A 22,311-nucleotide genomic window follows, 5' to 3' on the forward strand; every position below is an offset into this window, starting at 1 on the left:
CAACCACTGGACTGATGGGGACGTCCCCATTTCAGCTCTCTGAACCAATGCATACTTTATCCATACAGGTACTGTGGGAATGAATTTGTTGATGTATCTATCCCTCTCAAATTAAAAAGTATTCATATTGGCCCTATCTACCCATTAGTCCATCCTAAAGGAAATCAGTCCTGAATATTCATTGGAAGGACTGATGCTGAAGCTGAAACTCCAATACTTTGTCCACCTGACGTGAAGAGCTGACTCACTGGAAAAGACCCTGATGCTGGGAAAGACTGAAGGCAGGAGGAGAAGGGGACGACAGAGGGTGAGATGGCTGGATGGCATCACCAAAGCAATGGACATGAGTTTGAGCAAACTCCGGGAGTTGGTGATAGACAGGGAGGCCTGGTGTGCTGCTGTCCACGGGGTCGCAAAGAATCGGACACGACTGAGCGACTGAGCTGAACTGAACCCATTAGGTTGTTGTGAGAATCAGGAGACGTTAGGTATGAGGACAATATACAAGTGGAAAGAGTTATAGAGTTTCTTTTCATTCTTGCCATTGCAAGGTAAGGCTTGGAGTTGACAGGAAGAATAAGTGAGAAAAAGTCAGATTGGACCCATGAGTAAAATCCACATCACACCATGCCCCCATCCAGTCCAGTGAGTCTGTGACATGCAGAACGGTCATTCACAGAAAGAACTCTAACAAAAGCAAAACACATGGACGGGACTAGGAAGATGCAGGTACTCTGGCTTAAGTCATGGCCTTAAAATCAAATCATCTTGTGAAATGAAGTCTTGGGCTTGGGATTTCTTGGAAAGGATACTTTTCACATTTATAATTATGAACAGCAGGGAAAAGGACAAGGATGGGAACATTAACAAGTAGTACCTATGTATTATCTTTCAAAATGAAGCTACTTTTACACATTCATTGAATACCTCCTCTGTGCTAGGTGAGTCTATACTCATGGGTTCATTTTGCCCTCACAACTTCCGAGTCAAGGATCCTTTCACTATGAAGATAGTGACTATCGCAGATAAAAGGGGTGACTTCCGGACCCTACACGAGGCAGTGCAGTCAGGCCTCTCAAGGGCTTGGGGCCGGGACCAGCACTCTGGTGGGCTCTCTCTCAGTCTCTCTCTGTGGGCCTGCCTGGCCTCTGTAGATCCTTCCATGATGTCAGCGGCTCTTTTCTCTTGCTGCAGACTGGCTACTTCCCCGAGCATACGGCAGGGAATGGCTGCCCCACGGCTCTTGAATTTTCAAGTTTTCAATTCAGCTGAGGCTGACCATTATCTTTTAAATGATAGTTTCTAATCCAGGGAAGATGAGCCAGTTTGGGTCAAGTGTTTCCCTCTTGTCCAATGAGTACACAAAGCAAGGAGCCCTTGGTTCAGTCAAGAATTTATGAATGAACGAAAGGTGTGTGCCTCCCTTGCTTATCCTACATCCCTCCCAAGCCTGTTTCCAGACCATTTAAAAGTTATACGGTATAGTGGTTAAGAGTAGAGGTTCTGCTACTTATTAGCTGTGTGGTATTGTGTGAATTACTAGAGCTGCAGTTACAGTATTTTGAACATAAAGTGGAGATAAAAATATATGCCTCACAGAGTAATGTGACAAACAGAAATACACACACACACCCACACACACACTGGAATATATATGTGTATATATATGTGCGTGAGTATATATGTGTGTGTATATTTATATATGTATAAAGCAGTTACCATACAAACCAAGCATATAATAATTCTTTCTACTTCTTTTTCATCATAATCATTCATCATTAAAACTTTCTTTGAATCTGAGGTTGCCCTTCTATGGTGACCTCTCTGGTTCTAGCAACCCTGCAGTAAATAAGACTTCTGTTACAGGATGGAGAAGAAGTCTAAATCTTTAAGGAGGGGGTGTAAAGATTCTTCTACTTTGGAGTGGAAGGATGTGGAAATAATCCTAACCTAATCTTTTCTGGTCAAGTGAGTCTGCTCCTCTGCGATGCCCATACAAGTTTAGGATCCTTCAGGTGAGCCCTGGGTTGGCGTGGATGTGACACAGTAAGACGACCTCAGGTGTCACCTTCACATGGCACAGAAACACAGCTCAGAGCAGGAAGACTGACTTGTGTCAAAACTTGGGAGTTACAAATGAAATCCAAACTTTTTTCCATTTGTGAAATATGGATAAATGTTACTACCTGTGCTGTATTCGCATAAAAAAGACAGATGTCATCTGCTATGCTTTCTTTTCCTGAGAATTCTTCAAAATACAAACAAAACAGAAAAAATCACTGAGAGTTAGAAGAAGAAAAAAAATCATCCTTTTAGAAATAGATTGTTAAATGCTTTTCCAGAGTTGGTGTCAGTATTTAATCTATGAATTAAGAAATTTTCCTTGGCGAAAAGAAAGCATTTCAGTGAACTCTTTTTACTGTTAATTTACAATGAGAGATAATTGTGCCAATCACTATCGATGAAAGGGCTAAAAAACTATCTTGTTTGCCATTTGCCATACTGAGTGAGAGATATTATAAAGCATATCTAATGATCACTGGGCTAAACCTGTGTAAAACTGCATTTTTTCCTCATGAAATGCTATCTGCTTTACATGGGTGTGAAGGAAAAGGTATAGTGGTAGTTCATTTTTTACTACATTTCTGCTATTCTGAGAACATTTGCTGCAGAATAACAGTAAAACTGCGCTAAACTGTAGATAAAAGAACAATGACAGGTTGCAGTCACTTTAATTCATAAAGAAAACCCTTGGAGCCCCTGGGAATGCCAAATCAAGCCACGAGCACCCAATGACTCTATGCTAAGTCACAAAGTACATCATATTTTTTTCAGTTTAAACACAAAGGCTAATGGATGTGTAACTTATTTATTTCAAATTTTTCTTTATGAAGCTGGCTCTTCTTTTTTTAGCTCCTTGGAAAACACTGTAATTCCCCTATTCTATAAACACACAAATATAATTGTAAAATGACATCGTTCTGTTTTCATTTAATTACCCCTGAAATGCTTTCTATTTAATATTCATTACTCAAAAGCTAATTTAAAAGAGAAAGAGATGCGACTTATTCAAAAAGATGTACTGTCATTCATAGCAATAGTTATCTAATATACAGAAGTTAATAAAGCAGATTAATCTACAAGTCCCTTTAAGCCATTCTTGAGTTTTGAACAACTGCCTCTTTGACCTTTCACCTTCATGCTGTGCACCAGTAGCAGGTGCCAGCTGTACAGAAATTATGGCTGTGCATTTGAAGGCAAAGTCTTTTCTTACTTTGCTTCTGACCAGCAGCTGACCCTGTAGGAGTGATTGTTTCTGGTGCCGGCCTAAAGGCTACATAAACCAGTAGCAGATAAACAAAAGGCTACATATACCAGCTGCCTCGCCTAAGGGTACCATCCTAGGCTGACACCTCCACTCCTTCTCCAGCGTCCCAAATTGCTCCTTGTTTGTTTCCATACATGCATTTCACCCTTGTTATTTTGTGCAAGAGGCAGGCATAGGAGAAAACCCCCCAAAACAGCAAGGACAAAAAAACCCCACCCCTTCCCTCGAACTTGACTTTTGAGTATTCCATGTCAAACTGTGCCATTATGATGCTAATCCAGGCCTGATTTAGCAACTTTAATAAGAGGCTAAACCCTCTTGTAATTAGATAATAAAATTTTATTATGTATTTTAATATTAAAAGTCTTAAAATCAAACTCTTCAAATCATACACTGGTACAGAACTGAGGTACTTAAATATCACAGCCCCAGAAAATGGGAGCTGGAAAAAGCACATTGTGGCTAATTTTTCATTCTCAGAAATGTAAACATGGAATTCCTATGTGGTAGCAATGAAGCTCCAACACTCTTAATTACGTGCAGGGAAGAATGAATCTGTTCAAGTATGAAGCACACTGTACCATTTCCAGCAACAGCATGAGATGGCTTTGACAGTTATTTCTTGGATACAAATTACACAAGTATAAAAACAATCCCCATAATGATTAAATGCGGTTATGTACATAGGAGAATACCAGTGCAAATGGTAACGTATTTAAATGGTTTTCCTTCATTAAAAAAATTATATATGATATTAAACCATCAATCACTGCTGAAGCACTGGAGTTTAGACGCATTGTCACTGGTTGAAATAAATGACCTGGAGACAGAATTCTGGCTCACTCAATATGGTGTCTTTGCTGTTGCTTAGTCACCCAACTCTCTGCTGGTTTGGGCTACATCTGGTGGATTCTATCCTTTTCAATTAATAAGGCAAATTACGCTATCAATGGATTACATTTTTGAACTGTGCTTAGAGGTAGAAAAACACATGTCCTAGAGAAAAAAAAAAAAAAGACCCACAAATGCTCTCTGTTCTTTCAGCCATTTAGAACAATATTTGAAGTATCTTTTTTTTAAACCCATGTTTAAAATTTTCTTATGCAATTTCAGCAGTTATTATACAGTATATAACAATATACTCTTATCATTACTGTTTATTTTGTTAAGTAGTAGTCTACAACCCTGTTAGATTTGATGTCTAAAGTCACTGTCTGCAGACTGCACTTCTAAAAATATTTTTTTGGGTTTGCTGTGCAGACATTCACTAACCATCACAAGGTTTCAGGCTCTGCCAGGTGTGAGGTCAAGTATCAAGATGGAGGTGATTTGGGGGAAAAAATTGCCTTTACTGTATAAAGGCAATAGGATTATAATACTAATTTGATGATTTATCAGAACAGGTTTCTATTTTAAAATACCATTTTTTTGTTACAGGTGAAATAGTCATTCAACAAATATTTTTATAACAAAGATGAAATAAAAAAGGCAAAGATATGGTATATAACAAAGGATTTGGACCAGAATTATCCTTTTAAAGATGAACAGAGAAATGAGTTCACAGTATCAAAGATAAAAACCATTTTAATTAAAAATTAGTGTTCTATTTTTAAAATCATTAACTTCAACTTTCTAAATTGATCTTTAGGGATAGTGATCACAAATTCATCATTCTTAAAGTGTTTTAGTGCCTTTTGGGCTTTTGCTACCTGGCTATTAACTATATACTTCTGTGCAGCCCTGTTCCTCTTTCAGTTCAGTTCAGTTGCTCAGTCGTGTCCAACTCTTTGCGACCCCATGGACTACAGCACAGCAGGCTTCCTGACCTTCACCAATCCCCAGAGCTTGCTCAAACTCATGTCCATTGAGTCGGTGATGCCATCCAACCATCTGATCCTCTGTTGTCCCCTTCTCCTCCTGCCTTCAGTCTTTCCCAGCATCAGGGTCTTTTCCAGTGAGTCAGCTCTTCGCATCAGGCAGCCAAAGTGTTGGAGTTTCAGTTTTAGCATTAGTCCTTCCAATGAATATTCAGAACTGATTTCCTTTAGGATGGACTGGTTGGATTTCCCTGCAGTCCAAGGGCCTGTCAAGAGTCTTCTCCAACACCACAGTTCAAAAGCATCAATTCTTCGGCACTCAGATTTCTTTATGGTCCAACTCTCACATCCATACATGACCACTGGAAAAATCATAGCTTCGACTAGATGGACCTTTGTTGGCAAAGTAATGTCTCTGTTTTTTAATATGCTGTCTAGGTTGGCATCGTTTTTCTTCCAAGAAGCAAGCACCTTATAATTTCATGGCTGCATCTGCAGTGATTTTGGAGCCCCCCAAAATAGTCTCTCACTGTTTCCATTGTTTCCCCATCTATTTGCCTTGAAGTGATGGGACCAGATGCCATGATCTTAGTTTTCTGAATGTTGAGCTTTAAGTCAACATTTTCACTCTTCTCTTTCACGTTCATTAAGAGGCTCTTTCATTCCTCTTTGCTTTCTGCCATAAGGGTAGTGTCATCCGCATATCTGAGGTTACTGAAAATTTCTCCTGGCAATCCTGATTTCAGCTTGTGCTTCATCCAGCCCAGCATGTCACATGATGTACTCTGCATATAAGTTAAATAAACAGGGTGTCAATATACAGCCTTGACTTACCCCTTCCCCAATTTGGAACCAGTCTGTTGTTCCATGTCCAGTTCTAACTGTTGCTTCCTGACCTGCATACAGATTTTTCAAGAGGCAGGTCAGGTGGTCTGGTATTCTCAACTCCTTCAGAATTTTCCAGTTTGTTGTGATCCACACAATCAAAGGCTTTGGTATAGTCAATGAAGAAGAAGTAGATGTTTTTCTGGAACTCTCTTGCTTTTTCTGTGATCCAATGGATGTTGACAATTTGATCTCTGGTTCCTCTACCTTTTCTAAATTCAGCTTGAACATCTGGAAGTTCATGGTTCATGTACTGTTGAAGCCTGGCTTGGAGAATTTTGAGCATTACTTTGTTAGCATGTGAAATGAGTTCAACTGTGTGGTAGTTTGAACATTATTTGGCATTGCCTTTCTTTGGGACTGAAATGAAAACTGACCTTTTCCAGTCTTGTGGCCACTGCTGAGTTTTCCAAATTTGCTGGCATATTGAATGCAACACTTTAACAACATCATCTTTTAGAATTTGACATAGCTCAACCAGAATTTCATCATCTCCACTAGCTTTGTTCGTAGTGATGCTTCCTAAGGCCCACTTGACTTCACATTCCAGGTTGTCTGGCTCTAGGTAAGTGATCATACCATCGTGGTTATCTGGGTCATGAAGATATTTTTGTATAGTTCTTCTGTGTATTCTTGCCACCTCATCTTAATATTCTGCTTCTGTTAGGTCCATACCTTTTCTATTCTTTATTGAGCCCATCTTTGCAGGAAATGTTCCCTTGGTATTTGTGATTTTTCTTGAAGAGATCTCTAGTCTTTCCCATTCTATTGTTTTGCTCTATTTCTTTGCACTGATCACTGAGGAAGGCTTTCTTATCTCTCCTTGCTGTTCTTTGGAACTCTGCATTCAGATGGGTATATATTTCCTTTTCTCCTTTGCCTTTCACTTCTCTTCTTTTCTCAGCAATTTGTAAGGCTTCCTCAGGCAAACATTTTGCCTCTTTGCATTTCTCTTTCTTGGGGATGGTCTTGATCATCACCTCCTGTACAATGTCATGAACCTCCATCCATAGTTCTTCAGGCACTCTATCAGATCTAATCCCTTGAATCTATTTGTCACTTCTACTGTATAATAGTAAGGGATTTGATTCAGGGAATACCTGAATGGTCTAGTGTGGTTTTCCCTCCTTTCTTCAATTTAAGTCTGAATTTGGCAATAAGGAGTTCATGATCTGAGCCACAGTCAACTCCCAGTCTGTTCCTCTTAGATACTTTGATTTGATCCTGAGTAATTAGATTACACACACACACACTTGATTAAAGTTAACTTTATTTTTGCCTCAAACAATCTTGATATTTTGAAAATTAAAAAAAATATATATTTGGGGGATGTTATATGAGTTTAATTGCCCCTTATTGAACCCTTTCTACATGCAAAGATACAACTCAAATGTGATAAAATGTCCTCTTTAAGTTTCAGTAAAGACCTAAGTATAGAGTCATATGTAAAAGCAAAATAATGGCATCTTTTTAAAACAACAAATTTAAAAAGTATGCTTTAAGAATTATTAAAACATCAGAGAGAAACAAAAATATCACTGTTACAAGGCCACATAAAAGGGCTGAGAGAAATGTAAGGGGTCATGCATTGAGAGATCTTAGTTCTGAAATTCTCTAAGATGACAGAATACAGAGGTGAAAAAGTGGAAACCAAACACACAGTGTTGACCTGCAGAGTAATTTTACTTTTCAATAAGTGACCAACATTTACAAAACTAGATTTCTGGCTTCTCCTTGGGAGGGACTCTCAATACATCTGGCAACACTGGGCCTCGCCACATTCCAGGGCAACAGTTGGTTAGACGCTGTCTGGAGACCGCCCCCTTTAAACAGGGATGCACACTCAACACAGCTTTCATTACTGTCCACCTCCGTCAAGTTTCCCACTTGGCTCTATAGACACCTTAGTCTATGGTTCCTTATCTTAACACGATGAAAAGTAGGAGAAGGATATTCAAAAGAGTCAGTTTTAGACGTGCCAGTGTGAGAGAATCTCAAGAATGACTTTCAGCAGACCTATTGGGACTCAGGGGTAGAAGCCTCCTTTAGAGAAGAGAGGTTGCTCACAATCAGAAAGAGGTGAAAAATGACATTCAATACTGATGAATCAGTGGTGAGAGTCAGGACAAAGCCCAGAGATGTGCAGGCTATGGGGGTGGATGCAAAGCACTTGTTGCTTCCTCAACTTCATCTCACAGCTGCCATACTGATTCTACCTTAGAGAAATCAGGTTAGAGTAAACCTCAAGAGCTGCCCCAGAGGCATTAAAGGAAAGTAACAAAGAAACATCATGAGACAGTTACGCTATTAGACTCTGACCTTCTCAAGAATACACATTCTACTAACTTGTACACCTTCCATGTCTGCCTACAGAATTAATGATTGGTTATGGGCATAGAGTAAAAGATGAAGCTCTGCCAGCTCTACCTCAGTGAAGGTGAAGCCATAGGACTTCTCTACACCAGCTGGCAAAGCAACTTCCCTCTGTCTTGCCCACTGTCTCTTTGGGTCACTGCCCATCTGTTTCATTTCGCTGCAGCGCAAAGTTGGGGTATAAGATGACTGCTCTGAATCACTCTACCTTAAGAATGGCCCCTGGAACTTATTGGAAGCTCAACCTGCCTCACTGTAAATGCTTGAAACACACATATTACTTCAAGTTAGCAGCCAGCAACAAACTATAGCTTTGTGGTTAAGCTGTATGTGAACTCTGAATGAAACATATATCAAGGTACAATTTTAGTTTTTCCATTTATTGACAACATGATCTTACTGACTTCTAGTAACTTAGGAAATTACTTAATCTTTTTATGCCTTAGTTATCTGTAAAATGGTGCTCATAATACAACAGCTTCACAGACACTGTGGTGATGAAATCAGACTAACTGCTTATATGTAAAAAGCTTAAGCTTGTCTGCACTATTTGTCAGTATTATTATTTTCCTCGAAATAAATACAAAGTACATACATATACTGCTGTGAAGAAGACCATGATTGCAGCAGCATGTGCAAAAAACAATTTTATTATTCTGATTTTTTACTTGTCGTGCCTAATGACCTATCCCTGGCTTCCCTTTAAATACATGTTATCCTCTGATCCAGTTGTAAATATTCTTTCTGCATGTTTTTTTTTTTTACATCAATCCACTGTCATATTTTTGATAATAGCTGAAAATTAACCAGACTGAGCTAGTGGGCCATGAACATACTTTCTAATTAGGATTCATTAGAAATGTCTATAATAACATTAGAATATTTGATTAATTTTTTAAGAGCATAAGAGACATGAATATATTTCATCTCCTAAAGTATTTCCCACTGTGAGAGTCTTGCTGAGGTTCTATAGGCCAAAATCTCAACATCAGTTAAATATGTGACTGCACTTTCTCCTACTTAGTATTATGGAATGGAATCTTAAGTATGAAAGATGTCTTGTATAGTACGTCAAAATGTTGAGCAATATCGTTTCAATCTAAACACAGAAATGAAAAAAGAGCAAATGATTTCCCTTTTGCTATAATTCACTTTGGGATGCATGTCACGAAGAGTACTACAGAAAAGCAATTTTCATTGACTGACTGACTGATTGAGGAAAAGGGTGACTGTTCTCTCCAGCTTATGTCCCTACTGAAGAATCTGAAGTATGATTCTTATAACTCCTGACAGCTCTTCACAATTTGTAGTTAAATGCTAGGTTAGCACAAAGGGGGAGGGAGGGTGAGAAAGAAAGGATTATAATTAGAACCTTTTCTGATTTTTAGTACAGCTCACTTGAGTCAGATAGTTAAACAGAAGAGGTTAAGATAAATTCAAACCTAAATGTTCTAATTTCTCCATTCAGCATATTTAAATTTTAGAGAACATAATTGCTAAAAATACACTGTTAATAAGTTAATGGTATAATCCAATCAGTAACACTGACCATTAGATAATTCTTGTTCTATTTCTATGTAAGTTGCTACTCTTTCTAGAATATTTAGTTTTAATAGAAGTTCTGATTTAGAGAAGCATTGAACATCAGCGTCCTATTTTTATAATCTGAAAGAGAATGAGCCACATCTTTGAAATGCCTCTCTAATTTGTATAAAACATGCTCTTTCATTTACCTAATTTGGATAGAACTTCTTTCACTTTGTGATATAACTAAATGAACGCTGACCTCTGAGTTATAGATGCAAATACTTAACATGACCAGGGATAAAACTGAAAACACTTCACATAGAAATCTTACGTTCCAAATTATCGTTAATAGATCCATGTGTAATCCCTGTTACTACTGACCTGTTCTTAAAATTTTAGTTTATCTTTCTAATGACATAAAAGCATGGGGAACTTTTTCTGCTAATATACATAAACTAGGTTTTTCTCAGTTGTTAAGTTAAAGCAATGCTGGTTAGACAGTAATTTTTACTTGAAATAGATTCACTTAATTATAATAGATCTTGATTCTAATAATGGACTAAATTTAATGCTTGACAATTTAGATTTGTTTGCAAAATATGGAAGACGGCTTATTGGGAGAATGTTTTTTAAAAACACTGACGATCTAAAGCCATGCAGCAGGTCATAATAAACACATTTTCAGGTGAGAGGCATTTAAAATGTCTTTCCCAAGCAGTTGCATACAAATGGAAAGGCCTATAAGAATGTCAGAAAATCCTTTATGTAGGTTCATGCTTCATTTGCTGTGGAAGCTTGAGGAGATAACTTTTGCAATTTAGAATTGACACTCTTCATGCAATTATGCTTCTAGCAATATAGGTCCAGGTTGGTGGGGGGAGGGGAAACAGTTCAAACTAGTAAATAATTGCAGTATCATTGCATCAGTTTAGTTTAAAGAGCTGACAAACTGGCTCTAAACTCTAAGCACAATTAGTCATTAGGGTCTAGTTTTTCAGCACTGTTAAGCAATTTGTAACCCATTCCTTTTAATAGGGTTAGGCATTACTTAACCGACACAGATGCCTTGAAAACTGAAACCTTGAGTTATGAAGCAGCAACCTTGTTCATTACCTTCTCTGATAGGCAAATCATCTATAAAAACAGCATTTAATGGGCAACCAATGAATAATCAATGGCTCACTTTTCATCTGAGTGTGAAAATGAGAATAATCTAATATAAATTCCCTCTGGTAAGAGGCTGAATCTTGGATTCTGCTGCTCTTCAGGGTTGATTTATAAGGTCTTGGAAAGCTGATGTAAACAGATGATCAATGGGTCCCATCCTTGCTCATAATAACCCCCAACTGGCCCACTCCCTCTTTTCCAAGTCTACCCCTTCAGGCTATTAGCTCTGTCCAGCTAATTCTTCCCACTGCTTCTGCCTGCTGCTTTTACTCTGGCCATCCGTTCAGTCCAGCCGACTCAGAAGTAATTTTATACGCAGCAGAGAGCGGGTGGGATTGATTTTTCACTCAGTGCTCTGTTCCCATCTGAATAATTATCAATTTTACTGCCTCATAAAGGGAAGAGTCAAAATTTCAAATCAATTCAAAAGAGCTTTTGAGACGACAGAAACTGTGCATAAGAATAGAGGTCAAAGTTGTCAGTGACCTAAGGAGATGATGTCAGATGCTACTATACCCAACAGTTGACATCAGAGGCACTCACGATGATAGAACCTAGTGCTAATGCAAATCATATTTATGCTGACTACCAGAAACCAGCCATTAATATTTAAAATGCTATCTGAGAGCCTACATTCCAAACAAATAGAATGCATTCCACTGTTAATAAAGATATATCACTACTTAGTCAAATGCTATAAAGGATTACCAAGTATCATTAACACAAAGAAATTACTTAAGCCAACAAACACAGGATAATTCTGAGTAAAGACAAACATGATTGTCCTTTGCACAACAACATTACTTGTTCTGCACAGTCTGATGGCATTTGTCCAGGACCATGGCCTATTGATTTTTGCTAAAATTTTCTACTCACTTACAAGTTCCTGCCAAAGTTTATGGGACAATATTATGATCACAGTTGAATACTGGCAGGTGGCTGACTTGTCACTTGCCATGGTGGGGTTGGGGGTGGGCTTGATTCCTGGCCAATCCATGGGTATTTATTTTCTCCACTGGCTGGCTGCTGCTGCTAAGTCACTTCAGTCGTGTCCGACTCTGTGTGACCCCATAGACGGAAGCCCACCAGGCTCCCCCGTCCCTGGGATTCTCCAGGCAAGAACACTGGAGTGGGTTGCCACTACTGGCTGGCTACATGCTTTAATTCTGTGGGTCTCAGCCTTCTCATAAAACACCTGAGTGGTATGACACACTCCCAGCAGAACCATGGCTACTGCTACCGATGGATGGATGAGGAGAGGTGTATCCAAATCTTGATAGAATGTATATTTTGAAGAGGCATTCTGGCTGAATCTTATCCCTACCAACTAGTTCCCTGAGAATAAATGGTGTAAGTAAGTTGTAAGGACTTCGGTTTTTGAGCCAAACAGACCTTGGCTCACATTCCACTTTGCAGTTGATCTCTGTGCTTCAATTTATTCAATTGTAAAATGGGGATGATTATATCCACATTTCACGGTTGTTGTGGAGGTCTAAATGAGGAGACGCCCCTGAAAGTACTCTCCTACTGTCATCACTATACTGATCCAATTAGCATATAATTAGTTATTGGTCTCTCCTTCCCACCTGGCAGGAAAAACTTAAGAAGAGAAATTAATATCTTTTGGATCTTAACAGCTCTTGCACCTTGTACATAGGAGGTTCTCAATAAATGAGTTACCTTCCTCTTGTTTAATCACCAACACGTTTTGTGACAATTTCAGGATCATACCAAATAGGTGCAGCCCCTTGCTTATTTACACAAAATCTTCATCCACACCTTCTTGCCTGGAAATTAGCTGGCTAACTGAAACATCACCACAAGTAAAGGTCACATGATCTCATTTAAGTGTTAGCAAAAATGGCAGCTAGGGAGAGAGCGTCTTCTTCGGCTTTCTGATTCAGTCTCTCATTTGTTTACTCAGACTGACATTTCTGCTGACTGCAGGCGACTTATTTGCTGGCTAATGACCGTGTTAAAGTGTTTACATTTGGAAAGCACAGACTATTATGGAGATAGTTTGGCAAAATAAGACTAGCGGAAGCGGTATAAAGATATCATTTCCCAAATTTAGCAGAATGGGAGTCTATCACGGTGACGCTGCCTCCTTGGGATGTCTCTGGCGCACATTATGCTTATCTTGATGCGTGCTGCTACTGTGGTGTGTACAAGTGAGTTTTTAAAGAGCATTAAACTCAGACTTAATTCACATCAGCTGCTCAGAAAACACTTGGAAATTAACAAATCGTGGCCTTATCACTTATTATGTAAATGTTTTTGGGAATATGACCCATCTGAACCTGATTTCTCATCTAAAAATGGGGAAAATGACCCAGCAGGTCACCTGGCACAGACTAGAGCCCAGCAAATGGTAGTTTCCCACCACACCAGAGTATTCACAAGGGAAACCTAAGATGATGCTATTAGAGGCTCCAGGAAACAAATCGGAGGTTGACTGTTTTGAGTTCCAGCTTTGACTTTTATTCAGTATTTTTCTCGTCTCTGAAAGTGCTATCCTCTTTCTGAATATCAGCTTCACTGCGTGAGATGCATGAACTAGAGATTTGCTGAGGGCGGGTAATCCTGAGGCCCTACTTACAGGGAAAATACTCCTAGAGGAGAAACAGGAAATGGTCTTGGCAAGACCAGTTGCTCTAAGGTGTTCAGAGACCAGATTGGCTTCGGGAAAACTCTTATCTTTTAAGCTAGGTGAACAACCATTATTTACCTGCTGCAGGACCTCTGGATTTTGCTGCATAAAATGTAATAGTCTCTGACCAGCCTGGGTAGCCTCTCGGCATCGAAGTGATTTCTTGCCCTCTTTTGCTATGTGCTTGAAGAGGTAGGTGACGATGCAGTCTAAACTGGTACAGCAGCTGGAGGAGACGACGGTATCTGTGTGAACAGCAAATGAGAATTCCCTTGATGACTAAAGTATATGTCTCATCGCACTCTAATGCCTAAATTAAAAAAACAATTTCTGGTTTCAAAGCACTTCTATCAAACTGTAAACTCTTTGAGGATTTTTGCTTTGCTTATCTCTTTAAACCCAATGTCAACTACAGTACTTCACACAGAGACACATTAGTAAGTAAATGACTCCTGGATTGCATTGGACAGAATTTTCCATATGTGACCTTAATGACCTTCTGTTCAATTTAAGTGTCTTTATTAAATATCCACATGGTACAAAGTGCTCTGCTCCAGGGGAAACTGGGTGTAAACTTGGCACAAAGTACTTTGCTTCAGGGAAACCCTCGCCCTTGTGTCAAAGAGACCATGATTTAGACATAAGCCACTGGAGCACTGTGCTGTGTAGAAATGAGGATCACACTGCTGTGAAAATTTTGAAAGAGATATTGCATTTGGATGAGGATCAAGGAGGGTTTGGTGAAGGAGGTAGCACCTGAGATGGGCTGGGAAAAATTTCAGTTAAACATAAGGAACGACATTTTTCAGATGGAGAGATCAGCACAGTATACATAATATGGTGAGAAGGTATGGATTTTGAAGCCAGAATTTCAATCTAGTTTCAAATTCCATCTTTTCCAGCTACTTGCTATGTGTTATTGTGAAGGAGCCAATTAACCTTTCTCATCATTTGTAAAATATGTTGCAGAGCTGAATGAGGAGAAAAATAACTAGAAATTCTCACAGTAAAAATAACTGATATTTATTGAGAGCTTACTATGTTTAATTAACAACATGAGCACCTAGAGGGTATTATGCTGAGTGAAATAAGTCAGACAGAGAAAGCTAAATACCATATGCATTCACTTACATGTGAAACCTAAAGGAAAAGAAAACAAATGAACAGACAAGACAAAAGAGGAACAGTCTTGGATGCAGAGAGCCAACAGGTGGCTGCCAGAAGAGAGGGTGTGGGAGGAGTGAGAGAAATAGGCAAGGGAGACTAAGAGGGACAAACTCTCAGCAGCAAAGAGCCACGGGTATAAACTGTACAGTGTGGAGAACACAGCCAATAGTATCTCAGTAGACTGACAAACGGCAACTTGACTCCATAGTATTTCACCGCCACGTAATGTTCATTGGAAGGACTGATGCTAAAGCTGAAACTCCAATACTTTGGCCACCTCATGTGACGAGTTGACTCACTGGAAAAGACTCTGATGCTGGGGAAGGTTGGGGGCGGGAGGAGAAGGGGACGACAGAGAATGAGATGGCTGGATGGCATCACCGACTCGATGGAGATGAGTTTGAGTGAACTCTGGGAGTTGGTGATGGACAGGGAGGCCTGGCGTGCTGTGATTCATGGGGTCGCGGAGAGTCGGACACGACTGAGCGACTGAACTAACTAACTAACCAACTAATGTTTAGAAACACTGAATGGCTATGCTGGGCGCCAGACACTAACATAGTGCTGTAGGGCAAGTATACTTTAAAAACAAACTCACAGAAGAAGAACTCACATCTGTGCTTATCAGAGGTAGCTGGTGAGCAGGAGGGGGAACGGGATGAAGGTGGTCAAGGGGTATAAGTAACACTACTGTATATTATACATGAAAGTTAGAGTATATCCTATGAATACCCATCATAAGGATGGATATTCTTGTATTTTTAAGTATATGTGATGATAAATGTGATAAATGATAGATAAATACCAAACTTATTGTGGTAATCATTTGGGATGTATATAAGTTAAATCGTTATGTTATACACCTTAAATGTGTACAGTGTCAACTATATCTCAAAAAAACTGGTAGGAGAAAAATATGGTACTTGTTACTAATTTCCCTAATGGTATATTTAGGGAGTAGGACTTATGGTTTGAGTAAAAGAATGTGTCGAAGAATCATAAGAGAATAGGCTGACAAAATAGTTTGGGATCTTCCTTGAGGGCAGCCAGTAGTGAGTCACACATTTACATATAATCTGAAAGGCAACAAAGGTGTTAGTGAAGGTTTATTTTTTTTTTTTGGCAAGTAAGTGTCACTAAATAACACCAAATAACATGTACATGAAATAACATTTCATATACCTCTAACAACCACTTCTGTATATAGTAGGTACTGTTATTTGCATTAGGAAAAGGAGTACGTCAAGGTTGTATATTGTCACCCCGCTTATTAACTTCTATGCAGAGTACATCATGAGGAACGCTGGACTGGAAGAAGCACAAGCTGGAATCAAGATTGCCGGGAGAAATATCAATAACCTCAGATATGCAGATGACACCACCCTTATGGCAGAAAGTGAAGAGAAACTAAAAAGCCTCTTGATTAAAGTGAGAGAGTGAAAAAGTTGGCTTGAAGCTCAACATTCAGAAAACGAAGATCATGGCATCTGGTCCCATCACTTCATGGGAAATAGATGGGGAAACAGTGGAAACAGTGTCAGACTTTATTTTTTTGGGCTCCAAAATCACTGCGGATGCTGATTGCAGCCATGAAATTAAAAGATGCTTACTCCTTGGAAGGAAAGTTATGACCAACCTAGATAGTACATTAAAAAGCAGAGACATTCCTTTGCCAACCAAGGTCCGTCTAGTCAAGGCTATGGTTTTTCCCGTGGTCATGTACGGATGTGAGAGTTGGACTGTGAAGAAAGCTGATCGCTGAAGAATTGATGCTTTTGAACTGTGGTGCTGGAGAAGACTCTTGGGAGTCCCTTGGACTGCAGGGAGATCCAACCAGTCCATTCTAAGGAGATCAATCCTGGGTGTTCATTGGAAGGACTGATGCTAAAGCTGAAGCTCCAATACTTTGGCCACCTCATGCGAAGAGTTGACTCACTGGAAAAGACTCTGATGCTGGGAGGGATTGGAGGTGGGAGGAGAAGGGGACGACAGAGAATGAGATGGCTGGATGGCATCACTGACTCGATGGACATGAGTTTGAGTGAACTCCGGGAGTTGGTGATGGACAGGGAGGCCTGGCGTGCTGTGATTCATGGAGTCGCAAAGAGTCAAACAAGACTGAGCGACTGAAGTGAACTGAACTAATGAGAAAAATGAAGCTCAGAGATAGCTTATCCAAAGGTCATGGTTTTGATTTAGAGCAAGACACTGTCCAGATATTTTTTTGGCTAATAGTAATGTAAGGATGTGAGAGTTGGACTGTGAAGAAGGCTGATCGCCGAAGAATCGATGCTTTTGAACTGTGGTGTTGGAGAAGACTCTTGAGAGTCCCTTATACTGCAAGGAGATCCAACCAGTCCATTCTAAAGGAGATCAACCCTGGATGTTCATTGGAGGGACTGATGCTAAAGCTGAAACTGCAATACTTTGGCCACCTCATGCGACGAGTTGACTCACTGGAAAAGACTGTGATGCTGGGAAAGGTTGGGGGCGGGAGGAGAAGGGGACGACGGAGAATGAGATGGCTGGATGGCATCACCGACTCTGTGGACATGAATTTGAGTGTACTCCGGGGGTTGGTGATGGACAGGGAGGCCTGGCGTGCTGTGATTCATGGGGTCGCGGAGAGTCGGACACGACTGAGCGCCTGAACTGAACTGAACTGAACTGAATGTAAGGACACAATTCTGGGGAGTTTATGATTAGTAACGGAACCAGCAAGACAAACAATTAAAAATACGACGGGCCTCAAAAAAATGGTAAATGTAGTAGATTCAGAATAGAAGTAGATTGGGAGAGTAGGGCTGGAAGTAGCAGATTACAAACTTCTAAGGCATTAGTTACTTTCTTATTCATTTTACTCATCTCTAAAACTCTGAGATACATGTGTGCTTGTCACAGGTGAGAAGTGAAACATCAGTTGATTTAACTAAAGAATGGGTAGCAGTAGTGCTGCGGAGAAGGAAATGGCAAGCCACTCCAGTGCTCTTGCCTAGAAAATCACATGGACAGAGGAGCCTGGTGGGCTGCAGTCCATGGGGTCACTACTAGTCGGACACAACTGAGCGACTTCACTTTCACTTTTCACTTTCACACATTGGAGAAGGAAATGGCAACCCACTCCAGTGTTCTTGCCTGGAGAATCCCAGGGACGGGGGAGCCTGGTGGGCTGCCGTCTATGGGGTCGCACAGAGTTGGACATGACTGAAGTGACTTAGCAGCAGCAGCAGCAGCAGTGCTTATCGTGTCCGACTCTTTGCAACCCCTCAGACCATAGCCCACCAGGCTCCTCTGTCCATGGACTTCTCCAGGCAAGAATACTGGAGTGGGTTGCTATGCCCTTCTCCAAAGAATAGGTAGACAAAGCTACTCTGAGAAAGCTTTTTCTTTTTTAAGGTCTTGAGTTCTGTTTAGTAATAATACTAGAATCAATGTAACACTACAGTGTACAAATTCTTTCACACACATTTTTTCAGGTGAAATGACATAGTAAACAGAGGTAGGTTTGGGGGCAAGTTCTGAAATATAGACAGAAGTACACGTTTCAAATAGAGGACAATGGTAGCTGATATAGAATCATGAGGGGTTGAATGAAGGTCTAAAAGATGGGCATGGACTATAGTTTTGGGAAGCTGTGGAGCTATAGGCTTTTAAGAAAGGAGCTTTTATTTCCTCCTATAGTTATGGTATTTGATTGTTTTTCTCTTCCCACTAACTGGGTTGCTTTGCAGAAAAGGAAGTTCGGTTTTATTAATATAACCCTGGGAAGTAGTATATAAAGTAGTAGGAATTTTTAGGCCTAAAAGCCAGGCACAGACTTGTTGAACCTGTTTGCTTTCCTCTTTTCCTTCATTTTTCTGCCTTTGAAGTCCTAATCGTGAAAGTAAACGGATTAAGTAACTTAACATCTACAAAAGGAAGCAAGCAGGAAATAGATATGCTTTCCCTCACCAGCGAAGAGCGATATGCTATCAATCATACAAGAATTATCAAGACTTCACATAGATTTGGTGACCACACGCCATGCAGGTTGCATTAAAAGGTTCCAATCTACTGAGTCAGCTATGAAAAAGCCAGGTAAACACTTTAGACATGAAGGTTGGAGCATATATCCAAGCAATAAAAGCAAGAAGAAGAGCTTCCATTATGGCTGATTTATTGTTGGGGGCTTTGAAAAGGATAAATGATTTCAGGGTAGATTGAAAAGTGTGGAATCGTAAGGATCATGGACCATTTTATCAAAGAAAGAATGAACAGTGCTGAGGATTATGTATTATTATTGGTCTTCTTTATTTGCAGCTGAAGCTATTGTGTGAGATTCAAATAATGAAACTCTTGTGAAATACAAGAATGGGCAGAAGTCACGGATTTTCATATTCTGTCCTAGCTCTTGGTGTCTATAATCCACGATTTAGGCAGTTGTGGACAGTTTTTAAGCCCGACAGGCACTCTGTCCTCTCTAGCAACCTGCTGTCTAAGCACTGAAACCACCACAGGCCCCTGCTCTTTCACAGCTGGCCTCACAGGAAGCACAGGCGTCAGCAGCAGCCCTCTTGTTCACCAAGGCCTATCGCAGGAAGCTGCTCTGCAAAGTTAACTAACTCTATAGGAAAAGTTGCTTAACTGAGAGTTGGAAGAATGACAATGGGGTTGAACTGAAATTTGACTTTGACTTAAAATGTCTCATCATAGCAGAGGGGGCTAAGAAGTGAAGAGAAGTCGTTCAGTTGTGTCCGACTCTTTGCGACCCCATGGACTGTAGCCCACCAGTCCCCTCCATCCGTGGGATTCTCCAGGCAAGAATACTGGAGTGGGTTGCCATTTCCTTCTCCAGGAGATCTTCCTGACCCAGGGATTGAACCTGGGTCTCCTGCATTGTAGGTAGACGCTTTACCATCTGAGCTACCAGGGAAAATATGGTGTGAGAGGCAAATTCAGAAACAAAAGCTCTATTTGGGTGATGCAGCAGTTTAGAGTTGAATCCATCTTCTAGACTGACTACTGAAGATTCAATTTGACTACATGAAGATTCAATTTCACCTCTGTAAAATGTGCTTACTACCACCTACTTTGTTTTGAGAAGTTAAAGATTAGAGAGAGTGTGTAAAGTTTGTAACACAGTACCCGACTCTAGTAGGTTTCTCCCTTTTCACTCCCCATTTATTTTCCTGGCTATTTCAATTCCTGAAACACCAAGCCGGTCATTTGATTTTGCTCATCTGTATCTTTCTTCTCTTGTTAGCAAGTTTTTGGTGAGAGAAACTAAAGAACAAGGCCTTTAAGTTTCTAAACATTCCCAGAATGTTTTACTTCTTTATTACATTTATAATATTAAGTCCAATTCAAGGACATGCTCATAACAACATATATTCTTTATTAATAATGAAAATTTTAATAATCATGAACTTGATTAGGGTAATTTCTGATGGTTTCTAGTTGGCTGCCGCTTGCCCCCACCTTTTCCTGTTCTGCCTTCTATGCCATCTTTTGCTTTCTTGGAATGCAACCTCATCCCTGGCATGGCTCATCTTCAGAAGCTCTCCCTGCTCACCTCTAAAACAGCCATAGAATCATCCCTGTTCACCACTGTAAGTCTTGTTTAGCACAGACGAGGATCTGACACTTTCTTGTGTGTGTGTGTTTCCTGCTGTCTCCCATCCCTACAGTATGAACCTCACATGAGCAGAGGCCTTATCTATCGTATTCTTTTCAGTACTATCAAGATCTAGAATGGAACCTGTACACAGTATGTGCACAGTTGATATTTATGAGAGCCGTTATTAAGAGTGGATTTTTGTAAGCCCTGTGCTGGCCTCTATATGTAAGAGTATGGGGATAGGTAATAGTGGTGGTTTCCCCCACAGTCAGTCTCTCCCATCAGGAAGCTTCCATAAGGCTCCTATACTTCTCCATCAGAGGGCAGACAGAATGAAAACCACAATCACAGAAAACTAACCAAACTGATCACACAGACCACATCCTTGTCTAACTCAATGAAACTATGAGCCATGCTGTGTGGGGCCACCCAAGACGGACGGGTCATAGTGGAGAGTTCTGACAGAATGTGGTGCACTGGAGAAGGGAATGGCAAACCACTTCAGCATTCTTTCCTTGAGAACCTCACCAACAGTATGAAAAGGCAAAAAGACAACACTGAAAGATGAACTCCCTAGGTTTATAGGTGCCCAAATATGCTACTGGAGAGGAGTAGAGGAATAACTCCAGAAAGAAAGAAGAGACGGAGCCAAAGAGAAAACAACACCGAGCTGTGGATGTGACTGGTGATGGAAGTAAAGTCCGATGCTGTAAAGAGCAATACTGCACAGGAACCTGGAATGTTAGGTCCATGCTGCTGCTGCTAAGTCACTTCAGTCGTGTCTGACTCTGTGTGACCCCATAGATGGCAGCCCACCAGGCTCCGCCGTCCCTGGGATTCTCCAGCAAGAACACTGGAGTGGGTTGCCATTTCCTTCTCCAATGCATGGAAGTGAAAAGTGAAAGTGAAGTCACTCAGTCATGTCTGACTCTTTGTGACCCCATGGACTGCAGCCTACCAGGCTCCTCCATCCATGGGATTTTCCAGGCAAGAACACTGGAGTGGGGTGCCATTGCCTTCTCCGTGAATGAAAGTAAATTGGAAGTGGTCAAACAGGAGATGGCAAGAGTGAACATCAACATTTTAGGAATCAGTGAACTAAAATGGACTGGAATGGGTGAATTTAATTCAGATGACCACTGTATCTACTACGGTGGGCAAGAATCCCTAAGAAGAAATGGAGTAGCCCTCATAGTCAACAAAAGAGTCCGAAATGCAGTACTTGGGTGCAATCTGAAAAATCACAGAATGATCTCTGTTCATTCCCACGGCAAAACATTCAATATCACAGTAATCCAAGGCTATCCCCCAAGAACTAATGCCGAAGAAGCTGAAGTTGAATGGTTCTATGAAGGCCTACAAGGCCTTCTAGAACTAACACCAAAAAAAGATGTCCTTTTCATCACTGGGGACTGGAATGCAAAAGTAGGAAGTCAAGAAATACCTGGAGTTACAGGCAAATTTGGCCTTGGAATACAAAATAAAGCAGGGCAAAAGCTAACAGAGTTTTGCCAAGAGAATGCCCTGGTCATAGCAAACACCCTCCTCCAACAACACGAGAGATAACTGTACACAAGGACATCACCAGAAGGTCAACACCGAAATCAGACTGATTATATTCTTTGCAGCCAAAGCTGGAGAAACTCTATACGGTCAGGAAAAACAAGACTGGGAGCTCACTGTGGCTCAGATCATGAACTCCTTATTGCCAAATTCAGACTGAAATTGAAGAAAGTAGGGAAAACCACACTAGACCATTCAGGTATTACCTAAATCAAATCCCTTATGATTATACAGCGGA

General features: G+C 40.4%; 1 protein-coding gene across 5 annotated transcripts in view; it reads right to left on the bottom strand.

The window, feature by feature from the left end:
• Positions 1 to 22,311, bottom strand: part of RANBP17 (RAN binding protein 17) — a 372,874-nt gene that overhangs the window by 17,970 nt on the left and 332,593 nt on the right. For 3 of the 5 annotated variants that reach the window (XM_088827772.1, XM_088827771.1, XM_088827773.1), the window contains one exon: positions 13,353 to 13,992. In XM_088827772.1, the coding sequence (XP_088683898.1) occupies positions 13,406 to 13,992 (587 nt within the window). In that variant the 3' untranslated portion in view covers positions 13,353 to 13,405. Of the gene's footprint in view, positions 1 to 13,352; positions 13,993 to 22,311 lie in introns of those variants that run through there. The other 2 variants (XM_055421802.2, XM_055421801.2) reach the window with 1 other exon arrangement.

The sequence above is a fragment of the Moschus berezovskii genome, chromosome 18 (assembly GCF_049115385.1).
Source record: "Moschus berezovskii isolate FMDL1 chromosome 18, NW_MosBer_1.0, whole genome shotgun sequence".
Lineage (NCBI taxonomy): Eukaryota > Metazoa > Chordata > Mammalia > Artiodactyla > Moschidae > Moschus > Moschus berezovskii.